The sequence below is a fragment of the Eublepharis macularius genome, chromosome 3 (assembly GCF_028583425.1).
Source record: "Eublepharis macularius isolate TG4126 chromosome 3, MPM_Emac_v1.0, whole genome shotgun sequence".
Taxonomy (NCBI): domain Eukaryota; kingdom Metazoa; phylum Chordata; class Lepidosauria; order Squamata; family Eublepharidae; genus Eublepharis; species Eublepharis macularius.
This window is the reverse complement of record NC_072792.1, coordinates 87,484,916-87,510,540: the sequence shown is the minus strand read 5'-3', so window position 1 is coordinate 87,510,540 and position 25,625 is coordinate 87,484,916. Positions and strand designations below refer to the sequence as shown.

Here is a 25,625-nt window from a genome sequence, read left to right as displayed (position 1 = left end):
TAGAACAAACTTGCTATAACATATTATTTCATTAAACACCTAATTCTTCCTAACATCTCAAGCAACCTTCCTTTTTAGATTTTAGCCCCACAGGGTTTCCAGTGAATTTCTTTGGTGTAGGAAAGCAAAAGCTTCCTGCTGCTGTCCCCTGATTGGTAGAGATCCCATTCTCCTGCTGGGGTGGGCCCACTCCCAACCTCCATCCCCATCACCTCTCACCTGGCTGGCAGGAGGAAAGGTGCGGGAACAGGTTGAAAGCCTCCCAAAGTGCACTCAGGATTGCTTCTGTGTCATGCCATGAATGACATCATTCCCAGCACAATGTGGAAGCATGGGGTTGCACCAGAGGCCAGTTGAGTAAAAATTGGCCCCCAGTACTAGATTGGGGACTGATTTTTACCAAATCAGCCCTGTCATGCTCCACAGTAAATCCCCCCCCCCATTCCCTGTTTGAGCTCATATTGAAGATCTCCTTTGCCCCACTGATATTTTCATGTGCCATTTTTCTTTGATGAAGGCTGGAGCAAAATCAATGTCCAGCATTTATGCTGCGATTTCCCCTTTTTCGGCTATTTTGTATCGTAGGACATGTCTTCTGTTTTTTTTCTTGTTGTTTGAACAGGAAAGGGAATATCTTTGTAGCTCCTCTTTGGTTCTTGGCAGCTGCTCTTTATATGCTATTTATGCTGTCCAGATAAGACACTGAATCCAGTCTGTTTGGTTTGCAGCGCATTGAAGCAGCTGATCAAACAGTGCATGCTACACATTTTAATTGCCTGCATAGTTCATGCACACAGATCTAGAGATTTATTTGATTTTAATGTGTTGGGGACTTGCTGAGGAAATGTAAAGGACTGAAGAAAGATACAGAATCTCTGTTTTTGAACCATGAGGCCAAATTATTTGGCTCCTGAATCAAAGGAATGAAACCAGAGGAGACAGAATCTGAAAACCAAACTTGTATTGTTAAAACAGCACCTGAGCTGTGGGGGTCTTATTCACCTGTATATGTGTAGAGGCAAATAAATTGATACAGGGAGCAATCCAAAGTAGAAGCAATCCAAAGTCAGAAGAAAGCCCCATGTTATTCAACGAAAAATGTCCTGTGAACTTTAGGCTTCCGGCCTCCAGGTAGGGCCTGGAGATCTCCCAGATTTACAACAATCTCCAGAGCTCAGTGCCCCGGGGAGGAAATGGCTGCTTTGGAGGGTGGATTCTGTGGCCCTATAGCCTACTAAGGTCCCTCCCCAAATCCAACCCCCCAAGGCTCTACCCCCAAATCTCCAGAAATTTCCCAACCTGGAACTGGCAACCGTCTGCAGCCATTGTATCACTGTTGGAAAGTGGCTAATTTTTTTGCCTCTTCAATTTTCCAAAGCGAGTGTGTGAACTTTTAACCTCTATGGACTGCACTGTTCACTGTTTCCAGAATGAATGCACTGATTTCACTTTGTTTGAAATGACATACTCTAAAAAGCATATATGTTGTAACTTGATTCTGAGTACAGTATTTAAAATTTTGAAATAATAGTATTACAAGCCATAGTATTGCTAATACTTTATTAACATTGTATTCTGATCTAAATCAGAGTGGACTATCTGGTTTCAGAAAAATGTTAGTTTTTGTTTGAATGTTCATCATTAGCTAATATTCCAAAAGCTTAGCAACATATTTCTTCTTTCTGTGCTTCACTCTGTTTCATAAATCACATTTCTTATGCACTCTTGTCGCTTCTCATGAGACTTTTCTATGAGATCTCAGATATGTTTTTTCTTGTCAGTTTTCACTCTAAGCTTTTAAGGCTACAAAATTGGAGTACATGTAGTTAGTCCAAAATAGGGGAAAAGTCTGCCAAAAATATGAGGAATTGCTAGGAAAAGCAGCAACATGGAAAGCTGAGCAGTTTCAGCACAGCTTTGTTAAGAGAACCTAGCAGAATGATTGATTGTGAGCAAGCCCAGAAGTTAAGAAGATGCTTAATGCCAGGTTCAATATCTCAGCAGCAACTTAGTAATCAGATTCTTTATATTGTGCTACCCTACTCTAATGATCCTAATATTATTAAAGTCAGGTCTCAGACAAAGTAATGTAATAAATATGGAGGCTTTCAAAGAAAACTTGGGAAATTGCTTTCTAGAGCAAAAGAATATATTGCATTTTTGGTTTCTTCAGTAAACTATCATGCTTGTGCTTTCTAAAGAGTCTGCTATACAAGTTAAGGTGTGTTTAATAATTATAACCAGGTTTGGGGGTATAATTATAATCAAGTTTGGGGGCTGTTTTTATTAATAGATCTGAACTGCTACACAGATCAGATCAGATTCGTTTTATTGTATATGGCCATTGACCTTCACAATATCAAAACACTCTTGAATGTCAGTATAATACATAATCAAAATGATCAGGTAATCAAACACTTCAAAACCACATAAAATGCCCTACTAAAAAAAACTTTAAAATTAATAAAACCTTCTAAAAGCAATCACAGTGAATCAATGGCTGATTCCTTTGCTCTGATCTTCCTAGCAGCTAAAGCAAAAAGTGCCAATCTTAGGGAAATAAAATAATCCTTGTATTGTCGAAGGCTTTCACAGCCGGAGAACGATGGTTGTTGTGGGTTTTCCGGGCTGTATTGCCGTGGTCTTGGCATTGTAGTTCCTGACGTTTCGCCAGCAGCTGTGGCTGGCATCTTCAGAGGTGTAGCACCAAAAGACAGAGATCTCTCAGTGTCACAGTGCCTCTCAGACTGTGACAATGAGAGATCTCTGTCTTTTGGTGCTACACCTCTGAAGAGGCCAGTCACAGCTGCTGGCGAAATGTCAGGAACTACAATGCCAAGACCACGGCAATACAGCCCGGAAAACCCACAACAACCCAAAGAATCCTTGTCGGAGAGCATAGTAACAATCTTATTAGAGACAGACAAGGGAGGTAGAGCAAGCAAGATCTTAGCCAGGAATTTATTCCTAGGTTCTGTGTATAAAGGGCAAGCCAGGATATAATGAGGGAGGTCCTCCACTGAATGACCACACATACAGATGCGTTGGTCAACTGGTGTCTTTTTATACTGACCCACTAGTATCCCTGTAGGCATTGTTTGAAAGCGCAATGAAGTAAATGTCCTCCTAAGATTATATGCTACACAGCACTGGCCCATCTGTCTGACAGAAGGGCTATTTAGAATGGATATGGATCTCTTGGTAAATAACATCTGTTTCCTCCAAATAGTCAGAAGTGTCAATTCATTGGCCTTACAAAACAGTTGGTAACAATTGTGGCACAATACAGTCTTGTTTCCCAGGGTGCAGCAGTTGTGTTGACTGGCAGACTGTCAGTATATGGAAGACAGGATATGTTGAAGGTGACTCCTGACCCTTGCAGCAAGAAATCCAAGCTCTCTTGAGTAAATAGGTCTTTATTGAGATATCACAGGCTTCTCGGTACATAGGTCCATAGGTTACACAGAAGCAATTAAGGCGTCTAGCTGTACACAGGTCTCTTGTTAAGAATGACGCAGTGAGCACAGGTTACATTATATCAACCCTTTTGCATGTTCCCCCCACCCCTCCGGCTCTCCCGGCCGAACACAATCAGTAGCGGGATGGAAGGAGCTGTCCCAAGGTCGCTGCGGTGAGCCATCCGAGATAAGGGCTCGCTTGTCTCGGGATCTGAAAAGCAACAAGAAGCAGGTGCAAGAGGCTATTGCAACATACTATACAAGGAATAACAATATGGAGGGACAGTGGGCAACAGACCTGACATTTCTGCCTCCCCAAAGGCCCCCCTCACCCCCCAGGCCCCAGCTTCTCCGGGTACCATTCATGGAAGTTGGTGGTGAGTCGGGGGGGCATTGACATGAGAGTGTTCAATCCACTCCCGAAATTCCTCATTGAAGTCTCGCCACCTGATTAAGTAATAAATTTTTTTAATTTGGAGTCCAGTATTTCCTCTACTTCATAGTGGACTTGCCTGTCTACTAGGGTAAGATGTGGGACCCCTTTTTCTGGGTGCCATTCGTCTGGGGCGGGGACTTTCTTCAGGAGGCTGAAGTGGAATGTTGGGTGGATTTGGCATAGGTTTTTAGGGAGTTCTAGTTCTACAGTCACCTCATTGGTTACCCTCTTGAGGGGGAAGGGGCCAAGGTATTTGAGTCCCAGCTTTTTGCATGGCTGGTCGCTTTTAAAGTTCTTAGTAGAGACGTACACCCGGTCTCTGGGCAGTAGTTTCCATTGCTCCGTGCGGTGCCAGTCAGCGAAATTTTTGTAATCTTCCTTGGCTTATTTCCCATTGGGATGTTAGTGCCGACCACCATTCTCCCAGATCCTTGGCTCTTTGGGTTTCGGGGTTGGTTGCAAAGGGTAGGGCTGTCCCCTCGTATCCTTGTACTATTTTGAAGGGGGAGGTGCTGGTTGAGCTATGCACCGCATTGTTATATGCGTACTCGGCGAAATGGATAAAGTCTGTCCAGTTATCTTGTTGATAATTGATTTAGTACCATAAGAATTGTTCCAGCACTTGATTAGTGCACTCAGTTTGTCCGTCGGTTTGGGAATGATGAACAGAGCTTAATCCTTGTTCAATGTCTGTGGCTTGGAGGAGCTCTCTCCAGAAGTTGGCAACGAATTGCATGCCTCGGTCCGAGATTACCTTGAGGGGAAAAGAATGTAGCCTTACTACATGTTTCAGAAACAGTTTCACCAGTTTCTTGGCGGTGGGGACAAGGTATGAAATGGGCTTGTTTGGAAAACAGGTCTACTACCACTACACGTATTTCCTTTGGAGGGTGGTAGGTCTGTGATAAAGTCCATTGAAATCACTGCCCATGGTCTGGGTGGGGTCTCCAGGGGTTGTAGCAGCCCTGAGGGCTTCCCCCTCCTGGGTTTTCCCATGATACACACTGGACAGGAGGAAACATATTGAGAGACGTCTTGTCTTATGTTGGGCCACTAGAACTGCCGTTGTACTAAGTGGAGGGTTTTTAGGTAGCTGAAATGGCCTGCTAACTTGGAGTCATGGCATTGCTGTAGGATCTCCTTTTGCAAGCTGTGCAGTATATAGAGCTTGCTGCCCCGGTACCATTTGCCTGCCTCCATTTATGTTAGCTTGCCCGCGGGTACATCCCCCCCTCTTTTTCCACCTCAGCTTTTACTTTCTCCCTCTACTCCGAGAGATCAGGTTTCTAGTCAATTTGCATTTTTGCTGCTTTGCTGCATGTCATCACCACTCCCCCTAGTTGGGCAGGTGAGAATACTGTGTTGATAATCTTCTCCCTTTGACTGTCATGTTGGGGCATGCGGGAGAGGGCGTGTGCTAAGAAGTTGGCCCACCCTGGGAGGTATTTTAGTGTAAACTCGAACTTGGAAAAGAACTCTACCTACCGCAATTGCTTTGCATTTAGCATTCGGGGGGCGCGTAGGGCTTCTAGGTTCTTATGGTCTGTCCAGACTTTGAATGGGTTTCTAGCCCCTTCCAACCATTGCCTCCAGGTTGTGAGGGAGAGTTTTACAGCGAATGCTTCCTTTTCCCAGACACTCTAGTTACATTCTGTGTCTGAAAATTTTTTGGATAGGTAGGCACAGGTAAGTAGCCTCCCCTCCTTGTCAGGTTGCAGTAAAACCCCGCCTACTGCCATATCACTTGCGTCTACTTACACTATGAATTTACGGTGCTCGTCTGGGTGCTGTAGCACCAGTTCTGAGATGAACTTTTGTTTTAGGTTTTCAAATGCTTGCTGGCATTCCTCCATCCAGTGTAGCTTTGCGCCAGGTTTTTTGTCTGGCAGCCCCTTGCCCTTAGTTTTCAGTAAGTCAGTTAGGGGTAGGGCTATCTGGGCAAAGTTGTTTATGAATGGTGTATAGAAGTTGGCAAACCCTAGGAAGGATTGCAGTTCCCTTCTGGTTTGGGGTGCCCCCCACCCTACTATTGCCTGGATTTTGGCAGGGTCCAATTTCAGTCCCTGGTGGGAAATGCGGTACCCTAAGAAGTCCAGTTCCTCCTCGTGGAATTCGCACTTTGACAATTTTACTGGCAGTTCGTGCTTCATCAAGGAGGTGAGCACCTTCCGGACTAGTTCTACATGTGCTCTCTTATCCACTGAATAAATCAGCACGTCATCTAGGTACATCACCACCCCCTTATACAGGTATTCATGTAGTACTTCATTGATGAGGTTCATGTACACGCCTGGGTAGCCTTTGAGGCCAAATGGCATGACCAGGTACTCGAATTGTCCAAAGGGGGTGTTGAACGCTGTTTTCCACTCGTCCCCCTCCCTTATTCGCACCCGGAAGTAGGCATCTTTTAAGTCCAATTTCAAAAAGATTTTGCCTTGGGGCACCACGCTAAGGAGGTCTTGGATGAAGGGGAGCAGGTAAGCATTGGACATGGACATGGATATGGCATTTATTCCTCTAAAATCTGTGCATAGGCGAAGTCCCCCGTCTTTTTGACAAATAAGACTGGCGCTGCATGGGGGGAGCTGGCTGGGCGGATGAAGCCACGCTCCAAGTTTTTGTCAATGAACTTTCTCAGCTCCTGCCTTTCCGCTGGGCTAATTGAGTACAGTTTGCCTTTAGGAAGCTTTTCCCCGGGGACTAGTTCAATGGCACAATCCATGCTTCGGTGTGTGTGTGTGGGAGTTCATTGGCTTCCTTGTCCCCAAATGCTAAGCGGAGGTCCCGGTACTCTAGGGGGATGGATTGTTCCTCCTCCTCTGTGAGCAGCACCACCTCCAGCAGGGAGGGCGCTTCCTTCCTCCATACTTCGCTCACGCCCACGCATTTGTCTCCTTTAAAGATGATTATTCCCATGGACCATTTAATGTAGGGGTCATGATCCCACAGTCAGCGACTCCCCAGTACCAAGGGGTATTTTGCTACATTGCTGACTATATAAGACAAGGCTTCCCAGTGCTTTCCCATCCTTGTCGGGACTGGCTCGGTCTCGTAGGGGGCAGGGTTCATGCTGGACCTGTCCATTTGTTCAAATACTAGTGGCTCTTTCAGTTTTCGGGTTTCTAATCTGAGCCTGTTTACTAAGGCGGGGAACATGATGTCGCAGGAGCATCCTGAATCTATTAGGGCTTGTACTCACACGTGGGCTCCCCTTTTTGGGTTTACTAGTATTATGGGCATGAATAGGATGGCCCCCCTTTCCCTCACCTGTGGTGGGGTAGGTTCCTTGGCGACCTGCCATTGGGGCCATCTTCTGGCAGATCTGTCCCGTTTCCCATCTGTAGGTACATCCTGTCCTCCTGGCCGAGGTCTTCTGTGTCGCCTGGGTGTTCTTCTGCCTCCAAGCCGGTTTCTGGCCTTCCCCTCTTGGGGGGTTGCTTGTGCTTGGCTTTCGGGGCGCGGGGAACTGGTGGGGGTCGTTGGCTGCATCGGTCAAATGTGGCTTTGAGGGGGCATTTTGCGGCAAAATGACCCACACCTCCGCATTGCAGGCACAGCCCTTGTCTCCAGCGGGTGTCTCGCTTGCCGGGGGCCCCCGTCTGGGGGTGAATCCGGACGGGGGCCTTTGCACCCCCGTAAACTGATGTTGTTTTACCAACCGGACCACCTGCATTCTGTTTTCGACTTCGCACACCAACTGGATCCATCCCAGGAGCATTGAGGGGTCATCTTGCATCAGGGCTCGGTCTAGCAAGTCCGGGTTCATGCCGTTCCGGAATAACTCTATTTTAACCTCTTCATGATAGTCCAGGCACTTGGTGGCAAGTTGGCGGAATTCGGTGGCATAGCCTCTTACTGTCCAGGACCCCTGCTAGATGGCGCAGAGCTTGGTTCGGGCTCTCTCCCCTTGCATCAGATCTTCATATTGGGCTCTTAAGGCCCCGATGAAGGCTTGTAAGTCGTACAGTCGGTGGCTCCCGTATCATGTAGGGTCACGTACCATTCCCAGTTTCTTTGGGTCTCTGTCAAAGGTGGCCTCCAGTTTAATCCAGCCTAGCGGTAGTTCCATCCCCCTAGCTCGTGTGTCTGGGTACCCCCCCGGTAAGGAGGTGGTGCTGGCTGCCTCCGGTCTGGTCGCAGGGACGGGGGGCACAGCGATGTGGTGGTCCCATAGCCCTGCGGCCGGCCGAGCAGGTTGCAGACCTCAGGGTAGCCCCCTCGGCGCTGGGGGTAGAACTATTGGTTGGGTGCTTCTGGGGGCGTCCCTTGGGATGGTGGGGTACTGTCCCGGCATCGCCCTGGCCGGGATGGGCACATTGGGAGTGGTCCCGGTTGGGGGGCGGGCCTGGGAGGTGGCCCTGGCTGTGGCCCGTGTTGGGCTCCTGCACCCCCCTCACACTGACCCCTGCCGCCGCTGTTGGGTGTCTATATTCTTCATTGTTAACTCTATTCCCAGGTATTTTGTCTTTTGAACCACTTCAGAATTTGTAACATTCGTTAACTCCACCTGTTTCTTTTTCGCCATATTTTTACAGAGCAGTTTGGATTTTGTTTTGTTAATAAAGAACCCTGCCAGATCTCCAAATTCTTTTATTTTATCTAACAATAGCGGTAGTGTCTGGACTGGGTCTTCCACTATAAACATCACATCATCTGCAAAAGCTCTGAACTTGTAGGAAAAACCTCTAAGTCTTATGCCTTTGATGCTGTTGTCTTACCTTATCTGCCTTAATAATATCGCCAAAACCATAACAAACAGCAAAGGAGAAAGTGGACATCCTTGTCTTGTACCTTTTCTTGATTCAAATTTTTCTGTCAAGTCGCTATTTATACACAGTGACGCTCTTTGATCTTTATAAATAGCTTTCACGGCTTCTATAAATTCTTGCCCCAATTCCATTGTTAAAAACATAAAATCCCAATTTAAATTGTCAGAGGCCTTCTCTGCATCCACAAAGAAAAAGCCCACCTCCTTTTCAAGGTGTTTGTCATAATATTCAATGGCGTCCATCACAACTCTTAAATTGTCCCTAATTTGCCTACCAGGTAAAAATCCAGCTTGTTCTTCTCTCCCACAAAGTCCATTAAGAATCCCTTCAGCCTTTCCGCTAAAATTCTTGCGAAGATTTTGTAATCATTATTTAATAAAGATATGGGTCTGTAACTCTTAACATCTGTTAAATCTTGCGACTCCTTTGGAATTAATGAAATATTTGCTTCATTCCACGTGTTTGGTAGTCCTTTTTTCTTCATAATCTCATTCATCAACTTTTGTAGGGTCTGCACCAGATCTTTTTTCATTGTTTTATAAAATTTTGCTGAAATTCCATCTGGACCCGGTGCTTTCCCTACTTTAGTTGACTCTATGGCTTCTGAGATTTCTTCTTCGGTAATCGGAGCATTTAAAATTTCTTTCATAGTATCCGAAATCTTAGGTAGTTTTGCCTTCTCCAAATACCTATTTATTTCCTCTGGATCTGTTATCCTTTTTTGAAATAATTTGGCATAATACTTGTAGAATGCTCTTTTTATACCTTGATGTTCCATTAGCTCTTTCCCTTCCTCCACTATCTTGCCAATTGCTTTTTTCTGCCTTTTCCCCCTTCAATTGCCAAGCTAAATACTTCCCTGGCTTATTTGCCCCTTCAAAGGATTTTTGCTGTAGACTCTTTAGTTTCCATTCTAACTCTCTGTTTGCAAAAGCCCTCAGCTGCTCCTGTAGTACCCTAATTTCTTGATTTTTTTTTCTTCCCTGGCCTTTTCTTTAATTCTTGTTCGTTCTTACCTATTTTTTCCTGTATCTCTTGGAATTTCTTTTCCCTTTTCCCCCTTTCTTTACTGTTCAAAGTAATCAGAATTCCTCTCATCACTGCTTTATAAGCATCCCAGACCATATGTATTGGTACTTCCTGCCCAATGTTATATTGAAAAAAATACTTCGTCTCCCTTTGAATGAATTCCATGTTCTCTTGACTCTGACGAAGGTCTTCATTTAGTCTCCACCTATATTTTTTGTGTCCCATTGAGGCTTTCCACATCATTGGATTATGATCTGAACTCACCTTTGGCATCATCTCTATTTTCTTTGTCAATAAACTTATATCTTTGGTTGCCCAAATCATATGAATTCTTGAAAAGGACTGATGTCTTGCAGAATAAAAAGTATAATCTTTTATTTTAGGATTCCATTTTCTCCATATATCTTCCAAATTTGCTTGCCCTGTCAGCTCAAAAAAGGATTTTGGTAACTTCCCTGTTTTCGTTTGAGCTGACTTTGACTGTCTAACTGCAGATTAACAACTCCATTAAAGTCTCCAGTCATTAAAATTTGGTCATAGGAGTATTGGTCTAATTTTTGAATTAACTCCTTGTAAAAATCATCTTTAGCCCCGTTAGGCACATAAATTCCTAAAACCAGTCTTTTTAAAATTCAACATTATTTCTACTGCCAAATATCTTCCATCTTTGTCTTTAAAAATTAATTTTGGAACCAGTTCTTCCTTTACATATATCACAATCCCTCTTTTCTTTTGTTTTGCAGAGGCCAAAAATTCTTTTCCTAATTGTCCATTTTTAAGAAATTTAAAGTCTTGCTCTTTAATATGTGTCTCTTGTAGACATATTATATTACAATTTTGGTTCTTTAGCCAATGAAAAATTACTTTATGCTTCTGAGGTGAGTTTAGTCCATTAACATTCCAAGAAATCAATTTGTACTCCATAGTGTTATTTTTAAAGGCTCCAGGAAAGTCTCTTTGATTGTCAAGCAGGAACACTGTCATTTCATATCTTGACTTAATGCTGACTCTTGCAGATTGAAAATGGAAGCTCAAACCTTCAGGTATTTCCCACCTATACCTGATATTCTTCTCCCTCAGTTTTTCAGTTAGTTCTCTATATTTCTTTCATTCTTGAAGTATCTTTTTGGGAAGTTCTTTCATAATTCTGATTCTGCTCCCTTCCATTACCGAAGGGCTTGCATAATGTTTTCTCAAAATTTCCTCAAAAGCCAAAGAGACTCAATTAAAGAAGAGGGGGATTTAACTATTAAATTCTAAGCTATTATTAGGGTTAAGATGAAAATTCTGTTTTATTATTCACAGTATTAAATAACAGATGTATTATCATGAATATATATTATGAATATATATGAGCATGCTAGCTAGGTATTTTTAATGTAGTTAAGTTTTTAGTATAACAGATATTTCATATAATTAAAATTGATTGAGAATAAGAAATGTTTAAAGAAATATATAGAATATAAATTAAATTGATTAATTTATATGGGGGAGATTAAAGAGATTAAGTAAGGGAATAGAAAGTGGATAAAATGTTATACTAATAATATAAAGATTATTAATATATGCTAGCAATGTGTTATTTAGAATATAGAATTTAGTAAAGGAGGGGTTAAAGGTAATTCTGTGTTATAAAAAAATAAGCTTAGAAGAGAGTTTAAGTGTATGTTTAATAGATTATATGAGGTAATAAGTAAGTAAGTAGTAAGATAGACAAAGGGTTGGAAAACTGTTGGAAGTCAAACAAAAGGGGGGAGGAAAGGGAGGGGGTTAGAAGTAGATATTTACAAAGGGGGAATGTTTGTATTGAATGATTATATATACTAATCCAATAATTTTTTTTTAAAAAATCAAAATTTCCTCTCTCATTCTTTTAGTTGTCAGTTGTACAATCACATCCCTCGGTAAATTCTTCTGTTGTGCATAGCTAGAATTCACTCTATATACTAAATCCAAGTTTACTTCTATTTCTTCTGGCTGCTTGTTTAAAAATTCTGCCAATATAGCAATCATTTGCTCTTACACATTCTGCATTGTATTCTCTGGCACTCCCCTAAATCTCAACTGGTTTTCCATGACTTTACACTCCATCACTGCCACACACTCTTGGAGTCTCTGGTTTTCCTCTTTTGCTCCACCTCTTGCACTGTTTGCGCTGTTATTTGCAGCTCTTTCTTCATTTCATCTATATTCTTAGATAGCTCTGTCACCTCAGCCTTTATTAACTCTTTCATATTTTTAATCAAGTTTTCTTCCAATTTTTGAATAGATTGGCCTATTTCTTTATTACTATCCAACACTTTCTAGCGCATCCATCACATTCTGCCAGTCCTGTTTGTCCCTATCCACTTTTTTGCCATACTTGAACTGACCTTTGTGCCACCACAAGTCTTGGCTCTCTTTCTAAGCTCCGTCTTTAAAATCAACCCTAATTTCTGCTTTGAACCAATCAGTCTTTTATTTTATAAAGTTATGAAATTGGTCCTCACCAAAACTTTGGGCGCAATTCCTCTATGGTAGATTCCTCTCTCCTTTTCCCTTCTTGAAATGGCGGGCATTCACTTCATCTTGACCTCTCCTTCCCTCCATCTCGTGATCTTTCCCCACTTTCTCTTCCGTGATATTCTGCATTTTCAACACTTCCTTCACAACGTCCTGTGTTGACTCCCCTCTAGGCAAGTATTCACTGTTCTCTATGTCCTTCACAGTCTCGCAAAATTTGCTCTATTTCCTCTTTTGCACTCCCTTCCCTTTCTCACCACCGCTATCTCCTCAAAAACCGCAGGTATGTGTAAACAATTCTGTTCTTTCTTCTTTAATACTTTGAAATTCCACCAAATTTCTCCCAATTTTTCTTTGATTGCCTTCCTCCTCTTTTTTTTCTTGAAAGTTTTTTTATTTTTTTAATTACTAGTACTACAAAAAGGAAAAAGTGGGAACAGGGAGAAGGGGAAGAAACAACACATAACAACACAAACACTACATCTACAAGTAATGCATTCCCTTCATACTGCAATTATTTAACATTAGAACTTTGTAAAATGCTGTTAGATTGGTAGATCTTATAAAATACAAACTACAATCAGGATTAGGTCTTCTTCCCCCCTCTGGGTCTCGGTCGCAATTCTCTCTGAACATCTACAGTCACTGTGCTCGTTCCCTCCTCCCCTCCCCCTTCAGGCTTGAAATCCTCTTCTTCTTGCTGGAACTCTTGATGTTTACACACAAAGTCCCTTAGCTGGTCTTCCGATGTTATCTTGTGAGCTTGATCTTTATAGCTAAACCAGATACCTTCCGGAAATAGCCATTTGTATTTTATTTCACGTTTCCTCAGAAGAGCTGCAAACCTTTTATATTTAAATCTTCTTTTCCAAGCTAAAACTGGAACGTCCTTCAATATCTTAACCTTATTGCCCAGAAAGTCCAAGTCCGCATTGTATGAATTATATAGGATGGTGTCCCGAATCTTCTTAGATGAAAAGTCAATAATAATCTCGCGAGGCAGCTGAAGCTTTGTTGCATATTTTGAAGAAGCCCGACGGACTTCCAAAATGGCGCTTTTTAACTCTTCTTTAGTTGCCTTTGCGGGTATCGCCAAAAGATCCGATGCCAGATCCTTTAAATTCTCATTTTCCTCCTTCACATTCTGGAGACGCAATATTGTCTGAGCACGATCCACTTGCAACCCAATCAGTTGGTTCTCCAACAGCTTTAGTTCTTCCTCTTTTCTCCACTCCCCCCAGTCTGGACCCCAGATGGGTAACACGGCTTCTCTCTGATGCGAATAGATGGCCCCATTCGTTGAAGAATTCCAGGGCTTGTATGATGAAGTATCCCAGTTTCTTTCGGTCTCCGTCAAAGGTGGCCTCCAGTTTAATCCAGCCTAGCGGTAGTTCCATCCCCCTTGCTCGTGTGTCTGGGTACCCCCCTGGTAAGGGGGTGGTGCTGGCTGCCTCTGGTCTGGTTGCAGGGATGGGGGCACAGTGATGTGGTGGTCCCATAGCCCCGCGGCTGGCTGAGCAGGTTGCAGACCTCAGGGTAGCCCCCTCGGCTCTGGGGGCAGAGCTATTGGTTGGGTGCTTCTGGGGGTGTCCCTTGGGATGGCGGGGGTACTGTCCTGGAATTGCCCTGGCTGGGATGGGCACATTGGGAGTGGCCCCATTTGGGGGGTGGGGCTGGAGGGGTGGCCCTGGCCATGGCCCCTGTCGGGGTCCTGCACCCTCTTTGCACTGATCCCTGCCACCGCTGGTGAGTGTCGGGAGGGTTGGGCACTTTTTGGGGCTGGTGGAATGGGGGTGGGGCCCGGTGGTGGTGGCGGTGGTGGCAGCACTTCTTCCTGGGGAACTGGGGGGAGTTTGGGATGGGGGCGTATGGGAGGCCCAACTGGCTGGGTCATCATAAGTCCCATGAGGTGCGCCGATTGCACCAACTCTTCCCTCATTGCCACCACCTAGGCTGCTAGCACAGCGTATCACGCCTCTTCCACCTGTGCAGCCCTCCGCTCTTCTTCCTCTTGACTCGTTTGTAGGGCTTCGCAGCGGAGTTCTTCCCAGGCACATTGCACCTGCCACGCATGTTCCCACTCTTCCAGGGAGAAGTTGGGTTCAGTGGGGCCCCCTGAGTTCTGCATTGTCCTGGCCCTAATGAGTGTCCTGGAGGCATTGTGGTACTCATTCGAGCCAGAGGAGCTGGACTCCTGGGTTCCCTCACTAGCATACTCTGTGATCCTGTGGATTTGTACATCCAGCAGCACTGGTTGTGCTGTGTCCAGGGGGGCCAGAGGGGGGTGCACGGGAGTGCCGCCACCTCACCCTCCCATGAGGGCATCCAAACGGTCCCCCCTTGTGGCTCTGTGCCCTCGGTTAATTCGGAGCTCCTGCGATGGTACCTGGCTTGTGCCAGTCAAGGGTTGGAATGGGGGTCCAGGCCTCCATCAGTTGAGCTCTCACACTGGCAGGGCACCCCCACATAATGGCCTGCCGCCTCATCCCACCAGAATTCTTGGCCACCACTGGCTATCATTTGGCCCTCTGCTTCCACGGAGAGCTGGAATGTCTCCCATGTATAATACCGGCTGGTCTCTCACCCCAGCTGGGTCTCCAGGATAGCTGCTACCTGGGGGTCCAAACCACTGCTGAGCCCTGTGCCCAAGGAGTAGCGCACAAACAAAGTCCCGTGGTGCCGCTCCTTCTCTTCCCTCAACTGAGGGGCCCATTGTCTCGGGGTGGGCAGGGAGGACCATGACAGGTGAGTCACCCCATTCCGGGGAATCACCCCTGTTTCCACAGAAGGGCGTCCGGTCATCGGCCCCGAGTCCAGGGGCCAGACTGGTTGAAGTGAAAGACTCTCCTCCTCCATCTCTCCCAGGTCAGGTGTCTCAGTCTACGAAAAGCCGGTAGCCATCCCTCCGGGGTACAGAGTCGGAGATAAAGGGGGATTCTTAACAATGTCAGTCTATGGAAGACAGGATACATTGAAGGTGACTCCCGACCCTTGCAGCAAGAAATCCAAGCTCTCTTGAGTAAATAGGTCTTTATTGAGATATCACAGGCATCTTGGTACATAGGTCCATAGGTTACACAGAAGCAATTAAGGCATCTGGCTGTACACTGGTCTCTTGTTAAGAATGATGCAGTGAGCACAGGTTACATTATATCAACCCTTTTGCATGTTCCCCCCACCCCTCCAGCTCTCCCGGCCAACACAATCTGTAGCGGGATGGAAGGAGCTGTCCCAAGGCCACTGCAGTGAGCCATCCGAGATAAGGGCTCGCTCGTCTCGGGATCTGGAAAGCAACAGGAAGCAGGTGCAAGAGGCTATTGCAACATACTATACAAGGAATAACAATATGGAGAGACAGTGGGCAACAGACCTGGCACAGACTTAAGATGATGTAAACAACAGTTTACCGTGATCTGAGGCTGTTCTCAATAGTTTTCTGTTGTATAGTTTGTTTGCATAAGGCTTGTTAAGACTGTTCATAGCTGTGATGGTGTAAGATTGAAACCTCCCATATTAGAGCCCTTTTTCATGGCTAGCTTAAGTTAGAGATATTCTGCTTAATAATTTGCCATTTAATTGTAAAATTATCCCAAAGCTCAGTTACATCTTAATTGCTAGACATGGGCACGAACAGCAATACAAATGAAAAAAACCCATGAATAGCCCATTCGTCTGTTCACAAACGGGCCATTCATGAGTCCCCATTCCAAACAAACAAGGGGTCGTCCCAAGCCTTGTTTGTTGCATTTGGCTGCTGTTCGGGAAGCCAGACACTCAGGCGCCTTCAATCAATTCCTCTGGCAACGGCAAGGACTGAACTCTGTCTGAACTCCTTCTGGCTTTCCTTCTGGCTTTAACCCTTCAGCTTCCAACAGACAGTCCAGTTTTTGCTATTCAGAAGAGCAATAGACAGCAAAGGGGGGGGACACCCATGGATCATACTTTTCTTGGGCTGCAATCTCTCTGAAACTTGGGGGGTCTTCAGAGGACAGTGAGGACTATGGCCCCTGCAAATTTGGTATTGAACATTGGGAAGGTCAGTTTTGTAACCCCTCAAAGTAGCTTCCAACAGGCAGTACAGGTTTTGCCACTGTGAAGGGAAAATGACAGCAAAGGGGGCGGCGCTAGCTCTCCCAGTATGAGAGGGACGGAGAGAATCTCTGTCCCACTGGCACCGGGAAGGAGGAGCCCCATGGCACCAGCTCTGCCTGCTGTCAGAGGGATGAGGAGATTCTCCTCGTTTGACATTGGGCAGAAGCGGCCCCGTGGCAGCACCTGCTCTGCCTGCTGTCAGAGGGACCAGGGGAGTCTCTCCTCATCCCTCTGACAGCAGGCAGAAGCGGCCCCATGGAGGGGCCGGCTCTGCCTGCTGTCAGAGGGACAAGGAGATTCTCTTCGTCTCTCTGACAGTGGACAGAAGTGGCCCCATGTCAGCACCGGCTCTGCCTGCTGTCAGAGGGACAAGAAGATTCTCTTTGTCTCTCTGACAGCGGGCAGAAGTGGCCCCGTGGTGGCACCGACTCTGCTCACTGTCAGCGGGACCAGGGGAGTCTCTCCTCGTTCCTCTGACAGTGGGCAGAAGCGGCCCTGTGGTGGTGGTGGTGGCTCTGTCCGCTGTCAGAGGGATGAGGAGATTCTCCTCGTCTGTCTGACAGTGGGCATAAGTGGCCCTGTGGCGGTGGCTCTGCCCGCTGTCAGAGGGACCAGGGGAGTCTCTCCTTGTCCCTTTGACAGCAGGTAGAAGTGGCCCCACGGAGGCACTGACTCTGCCTGCTGCTGTGGGATGAGGCGAGCCTCCTCATCCCTCTGACAGCGGGAAGAAGTGGGGGTTATGGGGTGTTTAAAGGGCCCTGCCCCTTGCACGTGGCAGGAAAGGGCCCTTTATACTATCAGCTGGCAGGTGGCAAGGGGGAATCCCCCCTGCCAGCTGATAGTTTAAAGGGATCTTTAAAGGGCCACGAACACCAAACATGTTCGGTAAGGGCAACAAACAACGAAAAGGGTGTTCGGAATATTTTCCCCGTTTGTGCCCATGTCAATTAATTGCCTATACTCTACCTATGGTTGCCAAGTCCCCTCACCCTCCTTTGTGCGTGCTTTCCTGGCCTGTGTGATGATATCACTTCCAGGCAGTGATGTCATCGTGCAGATTATGTGCTGCCCCTGGGAGTGCTCCTGCACTCTGCAGCAGCCCAAATCAATTTGGACCGCCTCAGAGTACAGGAGTGCTGCCAGGGCAGCACAATGGGCCCTGGAGTGCTCCTGCACTACACAGTAGCTGAATTTGGGCCAAATTGGGCTGCAGCAGAGCACGGAAGTGCTGCTGGAGTAGCTCAGTGGGCCCTGGAGGTGCGTTTCCCTGCCTTTCCCCTGCCAGCTGAGGGTGGTGGGTGGTGGGTGGGACTGGGGGACCTCCTACCCTCAGTGGGGGGCTGAAAACCCTATATCTATCACCTTTACAAGAGAAAGCAGTCTTGAGGAACCGCTCTAATTTCTGTGTGAAACCATCTAAAACAGCATAGTTAAAAACATACATCATGGTGAACCCTGTCTCCCACCATACAATATTTGTGACAAGAGTTAGCTTTGGATATTGTGTGGTTTACAACATCTGCTGCTGAGTCTATGCTGAGCCTAACCTCTTTGGAAAAATAGACCTTGCCGTGGGGGTTAATGCATGGGTTCTGTTTCGGACATTCTGAACACTTGTGGGAAGACATATAAAACTTAATGGTGCTTTCTCTCTTTTTTTTTGATTAGGAACTTACTAAATCAATGTGGTTTTAAGATATGAGTTATATTTTGATTAATCTTCATTAGTCAAAGGTTAAGTATTTCCTGTTCTGAAACTGGGGAAATGATGATTCTTGGCTCTGAAAAAAGACCCTCTACAATTGGTACTTAGTCCATATTATTAATGCTTCACAAGTGGGAGGAATAATGACTTCTCTTCAGTAGATCTTCTGAAGTCTTTGTGACTTTCCTTAACCTTCTCTCACTTCTTGTGGGAGGTTGTTTAGGGAAGTTGCAGACCAGTATGGTGCAGGTATACTGTTGTATAATGCATCCTGCCTTAAAGTAGGAAATTTTTCTGAATAAGCCATTCAGACTAATTTTTGTAATAATAACACATTCACACATAAATCTAAGAATGCCTCTTAGTCCAGAATGCCTCACCTGTGACTGTTAACATGATACAGACATTAGAAGAATCACTTTTGAAATGTGAATGCACATTCTAGCCAATGTAGCATTTTCTTTCAATTTACAGAAAAAGTAAAAGATGGGTGTGTAATAGAATATTAAAGTTAATATTAGAATCAGGAGGATTGTGGAAAGTAAAGAGTTTAGATAATCAGAAAGTAAAATGGATGTAATGTTATATTTTTAATATCTTGATTGCTAATATATATGATTATGCCAGCATTATTTTAGGTAGAATATATGGTTTACCTGAGGTATTTAAAGGGAAACTTGTACCATAGAGATATAGAGATATTTTTAGTAGAGATTTAATAAGCTTAGAGAAAAGAGTCTTAAGTGTGTGTTTAACAGGTTATATGAGATATTAAGTAATTAAGTAATAAAATAGACTAAGGGTTGGAAAACTGTTGGAAGTCAACTAAAAAGGGGGGAGGAAAGGGAGGGGGTTAGAAATAGACTTACAAGGGGGTAATGAATGTACTGAATGATATTATAATCTAATCCAATAATTTTTTTTTTTTAAAAAGTTATATATTAATCTCATGTTATAATTTCAGGACCTACATGAAGTTACTTGTTTATTCTTTCCCAGGCAAATTTTTCCATGTAGAAGAATGGAATTTCATAACAGCAAGGTTTAGGAACAGCTGTTGCCTCTGTATTATCAGAACTGATTTCCAAAGATACATACTACATTTAAAAAACTGTCTAAAAATTAGTAAAGTAAAGCTAAGATATAGTAAAGCTAAGTAAATAATAAAGCTAAGATATTATGGCTTAGAATTGATCTGAATGTTTTAATTTTGTGGTTTTTTAATACTCCCTACCTTTGTTTGTTTAATTATCAAATTTCTATTCTGCCTTTCTCAATCATAAATGGTGATCCAAGGCAGCTTGATAAGTCGTAGGAGGTAATAAGTGAACTTGTTAAAACCAACAAGCGACTTCATGCAGCTAATGGTTCAAGTGCCAAGCCCTTAGGCCTCCACAAACATGAGCCATAAGTTCTTAGCATAATTTCCATAAAGGGCCTCTCAAAATAAGACTGCCTTACTCTGTCTTTATAAATAAGCTACAGTGGGAGGGAGTCCTCTTCTGGCAAACTGATCCAAAGAATTTGTGTCATTCTTGAAAAGGGATGTCCCCAGCTGGTGCCCAATTTATAGATTCTAAAGATGGTTGCAAGAAAGAGTAAGGGGACCTGAAGTAACACAGAGCTTCATATAAGGAGAGGCAGTCCCTGAATTAGGCAGACCTCAAGTCATATAGAGCTCTAAGGATTAATACTAGAGATAGGCACGAACCGGAATATGAACCAAAAAACCCCACAAACCAGCTTGGTTTGTGAACCAGCGGTTCGTGGTAGCTCATTTCCACGAACTTCCATGAACTGGTCTACTAGTTTGTTTGGTTCGTTTTAAACACCAATGCCCCTTTCCGTGCCACTGCAAAACGGCAGGGAAAGGGGCATTTAAACCCGTGGATCAGCTGCTTGTCGGGGAGATCCCCGACAAGCAGCTCATCATTTAAACTGCAGGGCTTGGCTGCCCAGCCAGGAGTTCCTGGCCAGCTAGCCAAGCCCCACTCACAGTTTAAATGGCCATTTCCCTGCTGCTTGGAGTGGAGGGGAAATGGCCATTTAAAGAGTGGGTGGGGATTGGCTGGCCGGCTGGGAGTTCCGGGCCATCCCCACAGTTTAAATGGCCATTTCCCTGCCGCTTTGAGTGGCAGGGAAATGGCTATTTAGACAGCAGGGCTTGGTTTTTTCACGGTTCATGCCCACTTCTAGTTAATACCAGCACCTTGAATTGGATCCAGTTTAGATCTGAAATGCCTTTTAAACTATAATATAAGCTAATTTTTTCAGAGAGTGAGTGGGCAGTAGCTTATAAAGGGGTATCATGGCTTCTGGCACATATGCTGTTTTCCCTTGTTTCAAAAGAGATGCCGGGGTGATAAAAGAATGTGTTTACACTATAGGAACTGAACCTCCCTCAACCGCTTTTTTAAAAACACATTTATATGCCACCTCTCCAGTGAAAACCGTTTTGTTGCCATCTGCCTCACCTCTATATTGAAAGGCACAGAAAGCAGGGCTTGTGGGAGTGTTTTCATTGGTGGTTTCTAGGGGTCATTTCGTAGAAAAAGAACTGCAGGAACTCATTAGCATAACTCATTAGCATATCTCATTAGCATATGCCATGCCCCTTGACATTACCAGAAGTGTGTTGTTGGCATAATTGATTTGCATATGCCACATCCCCTGACATCACTGGAAGTGTGTCAGAAGGCAACACCCACCCCTCAGGTCCCTTTCCCCCAAAATCTCCAGGTATTTCCTGAAAATAAAGCAGATTGAACTCAAAGCAGCTTACCCTCCTTTGGAGAGCCAGTCCCAGCAGCCTGGCTTGCACTCGCTCGCTCACTGAGTCACAAATGAAAATAAAGCAGAATGAACTGAAAGCAGCTTATCCTCCTCTGGAGAGCCAGCCCCAGCAGCCCTGCTTGCACTCACTCACTCACAAGTCATGAACGAAAATAAAGCAGAATGAACTGGCCACCCCCACCCTGGGTTCCTACCAGGGAATCCAGGAGGCGGTTATGGTAGGTGGTGGTGGTGGTGCTGCCTCTGCTGCTGCCTGCTGCTAAAGACACGGGCAGCTGGAAGGCAGCGGGAGGAAAAGGAATCACGTGGGCGGAGCCAAAACTCACATGATCTCTTTTCAGATGTTCTGGAACACCGTTCTGGCGTGTTCCCCCTCCAAATGAGCCCTGGTGGTTTCAAAACTCATTTGCCTGCAGCCATATTAAGGTTTTTGCTCAAAATTCACATTTGTAGCTGTACAGAGTTTGGCTATATCTTTAACATTGCAAAAATGTTTAATGTTTGATTTTTTCTGATTCGTCTGTCTGACATCTTGATTTAATCTGAAATTTTGGCTCATGCTAGTTAAAAGATAAAACCACCAAAAATGCAAAAAGACAAGATTTGAGATCAAATCATCACTATGACTGCTGACATTTCAGTCCAACACAGTAATACAAAAACAGATTGTTTCTCCATCACAGAGCAATTTCTGCAGATTAAAGTGGCATCACAAAGCCCTTGGAAGTCTACTCACAGTTGTAGCATCTTCAAGGGGATTGCACTTGATAGCAGGTTGCCATAGTTACATAGGAAGGCTTGCTGTATTTACCTCCCTTAACCTCCATAGACGCACTTTCATTTGTACAAGTACGATCTGTACTTGTTAAACCTTTGTTTCTATTAATTTTTCTTATATTGAATTTTCTTTTGGTGAAATCAGATTTAGGGCTTGTAAGTTGCCACAGGCACACAGTGGCTCACTTCAGACGTTACTCCTATCCTTCATTTATATTAACCATGCTTTAGAACTCAAACCATAGTTTGTGTTCCAAACACAGAGCATATGTGGTATATACAGTTCTTTTTTTTTTTTGCTTGCCTTCCCAACAATCCTAAATGCTATTGCAGCCCAGCACTGACGGGCAGTGGAGGGAAGGGGACATGGCGACAAATTAGCCAAACACACAGAACTGGAGGTAAAATAGGCCACAACTTTATTGAAAATTACAGCTGAAAGAAGCATTGGTGACACATAGGGATCGGATCCCAAGCATCGACTGACCCGCCTGCCAGTCGATGACCCCACCTCTTCAGACCCAAGGAGTGGCAGTCCACGGGATATCACATGGGTGTACACCTCTGTGTGAATTCCCCTGCCACCTGGGAGTGAGTCTGCCCTGGCAGTCCCCGATCTGGGCATACCCCTCTGAGACTCAGCCCAAAATTCCTTATGGGGAGATATAGCCAGCAGGCCCCATCTCCCTCACAAAGGGATCCGATCCCAATGTAAAATGCCAGGAAGTTGTGACAGAATACAATAAAAGGCAAACACCTCTATCAAAAAATAATAAGACCCCAAACGTAGGGAGGGCTGGGTGGGCTTTCACTGGCAGGCTCCAAACAGTGGAGTTGAGGGCAGTGCCAGAATTTAAACTCTGCTGCTGGACCTGAGGGAAAACCTCCCTCCTCAGGTTCGGAGCCTGCCCCACCCCCTGTCAAGTTGGCCCCAATTGGGCTGGCTGGAACTTTAAACCTATTGGCTGGTGGGCCTCCCATGGGATCATGGGAGGCCCCCAACATGGCGGCTGTCATGCCTTGTTCCCCGCTGCTGCCCCACAGGCCACAAATGCGGCCACCCAGATAAATCTGGGGCCACAACTTCTACATAGCTTACCTTACTTTGTATGCTGTCTTGTTAGTGTTGGATGGCATCCTCAAGGAGGTAGTGGAGCTGAGCATTTGCCTGCTTGGAAATCTGACTAACATAGGATGTGTCAGTCATGCAACAGACACCATATCTGAGAAACATTTCCCTATTTAGCTATGTTTGGAGAGTGGGAAGCCCCATATAAAGACTGGTAAACCTTGATACGAGATATCTGTTGGAATACTGTCTTGTGAAGAGGGAACCACCAGTGAGAGAATTTCAAATCAAGGATTCCAATAAGAGAGAGCTCATCAATTGCTTATTTTCTCCCATGGAAACCAGTGATACTTGAAAATGCTTAACTTTAACTCCATTACATGAAGGCTTACCTATGAACAAGTTTAGCCACAGATGGTCATTGATGTTGAGGGTCTGTGCTTGCTAGTAACCTCAGTGCTGGAGAGTACATAAGCTCACTGACTCCTCTTGTTCGCTTGTCTTTCACCAGTGGAATGCTGATGTGTTCCTTTCTGAGATTTTAATAAATCATTAGAACAGAAAGTATATGCTTTGCAACGGGGGATGCGATATTGTGTGGAGGATATGAGAGACTGACCTAAGATGCCTCTTAAATGAACATTAAATTTCATTCTATTCTGTTTTTAAGTTCTAACGTTGTCGACTTTCTATCACATTTTAGGTGAAACTGACCAAAACAAGTTAAGAGAATGGATTTTTTAATGTAAAAAATGTGTTTATGAATTAAGAGTTCATTTTATAATTTTAAACCTGAGTAAGAGAGGTTTTCAGTTTACTGCATAGCTGTGTAAAAAAAAAACCCATATCCTAACAATGGCTTTTTAGTGATATCTCTAAAATGGACAAGAATTGTGGCACAGAAAGGGTCCTGGGAATGTTTTCAGTTATTCATATTGGGGCACAGTATTTTTTATAAACACACATGTGTACAGAAACACACATATATTGTATGCATCCAGACTGCACAAGGACATTTTAATGCTGCCTATGTCCAGTTTTTCTGTTGTATCCATTCATTCTTTGTTATGTCAGCATCCAAGAGGTTCAACATCTGACATTTCTGATTGGGTTTATTTTTAAAGTTAAATCTTCCATGGTGCTGTGAAATGCTTATGATAGTGGGAAAAGTGTAATGCTACTTTCATTTGTTGTTTAGGAATGTCAGCAGCCAAGTTACTCTTTGACCTAGGATTGAAAGTTGTTGTACTGGAAGCCCGTGATAGAGTTGGAGGCAGAACATTCACTGCAAGAGTAAGTAATGTCCTGGTGATGCAGGAATTACATATATAAGCAGATAAAATATTGATTCAAGCACTTGTTACGCTAACAGCACAAAATACAATCAAAACTCTTCATGGCCTTGGTCTGGCATATCTACAGGACCATCTCTCCTTATGTTCCACCATGGCAACTTTACTAATCTGAACAGGCCCTTCTGCTGGTGCCACCTTGCACATGGGCAAAGTCAACAGCTGCCCATATGCATGCATTCTCAGTGGTGGCAACCATCATATGGAACAACCTACCGGAAGAGGTCAGAAAAGCTCCTACTCTACTGGCTTTCTGCAAATGATGCAAAACTGAATTATTCAAGAGGCTTTTTACTCAGACAGGAGGGCTGTATTGTAAGGAAGTGGTCTCAAAGAGATGTATCAGTAAGTAGAGAGAGGAACCATAGACTTTAATACTAGGGGTATACAATTCGGGTTTCTGATTTGGGATAAATACCTGAATAGGACCCAATTTGTAAAGATTCAGTAATTCCAAATCAAAGCTTTCCAAAGCGATTTGGGTTGCTTCGGAAAGCTATGGGCATGTTTAAATCCCCGTGTCCTTGCTCCAGCTGACTAGTGGGCTCTGCCAGTCAGCTGGAGCAGGGAGAGATTTTAAAATTTAAAGCACCCTCCGCACTGCTTGCAATCAGCGCGGAAGGTGCTTTAAGTTTCCCAGTTGCTCCAGCTGACTGGAGAGTGGGGGTTTAAACTTTAAAGTGCCTTCCACACTGCTTCCAAGCGGTGTGGAGGGCACTTTAGGCTTGCCTGTTGCTCCAGATGACTGGTGGGCACTGGAGGAGCAAGCTGAGGAGGTTTAAATATTAAAGTGCTCCTTTCCATGTGGCTTGCAAGCGGCAAGAAAAGTGTTGCTTTTTAGTGTGTTCTGAATCTTTATGGAGCATACTGAAGCTGGTCAATAACCAATTTTCAAAGTGACTTGCCGCTTTGGAAATAGCTTGTTTCCAACCTTTTTTCTGGCTTCGGAAATTCTGAAGCGGGAAATCTGAATATTTTTTCTTGCACACCTGTATCTGTTAACTATGAACTACTATGTACTATCTGTTGTTTTAAGTATGATCCTACTGGGTGGTTCTGTATTGTTTAATATTTCAGTCTTAGAATGGCTTATGCTCTGTTTCAGCAGTTCTTCAACTCTATTGGATATCTGCTGGTATTAAATCTTGCAAATTTGCATTTATATATCCTATAGCGTCATCTATTGAAAATTCCTTGAAATTGACTGTACTAACTCACACTGTGTAATCTATCTTGAATCTCAGTGAGAAAGGCAGACTGTAAATAATGTTAATAATAATAATTTATTTTAATAGCCGTGCTGTGCATGTCACAAGAGCTGTTTTTGCTTCTGTTATTTCTGCATTATTTTAGGCCCATCCATCTTAATCTATATATATTCACCCTATATCATAAAATTGGGGATTTCCTACAAAAAATTATACTCCTGGTTTCCATTCTACACTTATTTACAAAGAGCTTGTGCTTTCTACCTCTTTCCAACCAGAATAAGCAAGTCAAGTACGTAGACTTGGGAGGAGCATATGTGGGGCCAACACAGAATCGTGTCTTGCGGCTCTCTAAGGAGTTAGGGCTCAAGACATACAAAGTCAATGAAGTAGAGCGCCTTATTCACCATGTCAAGGTAAGATCAAATCTAGTTC

At 44.4% G+C, this 25,625-nt stretch overlaps 1 protein-coding gene across 1 annotated transcript in view; it reads left to right on the top strand.

The window, feature by feature from the left end:
- The window catches only part of LOC129325992 (amine oxidase [flavin-containing] B-like), a 99,751-nt gene that overhangs the window by 8,949 nt on the left and 65,177 nt on the right, over positions 1-25,625 (top strand). Inside the window, exons 2-3 of the mRNA XM_054974042.1 lie at positions 23,829-23,923; positions 25,469-25,606. Of these exons, the coding sequence (XP_054830017.1) occupies positions 23,829-23,923; positions 25,469-25,606 (233 nt within the window). The remainder of the gene's footprint in view (positions 1-23,828; positions 23,924-25,468; positions 25,607-25,625) is intronic.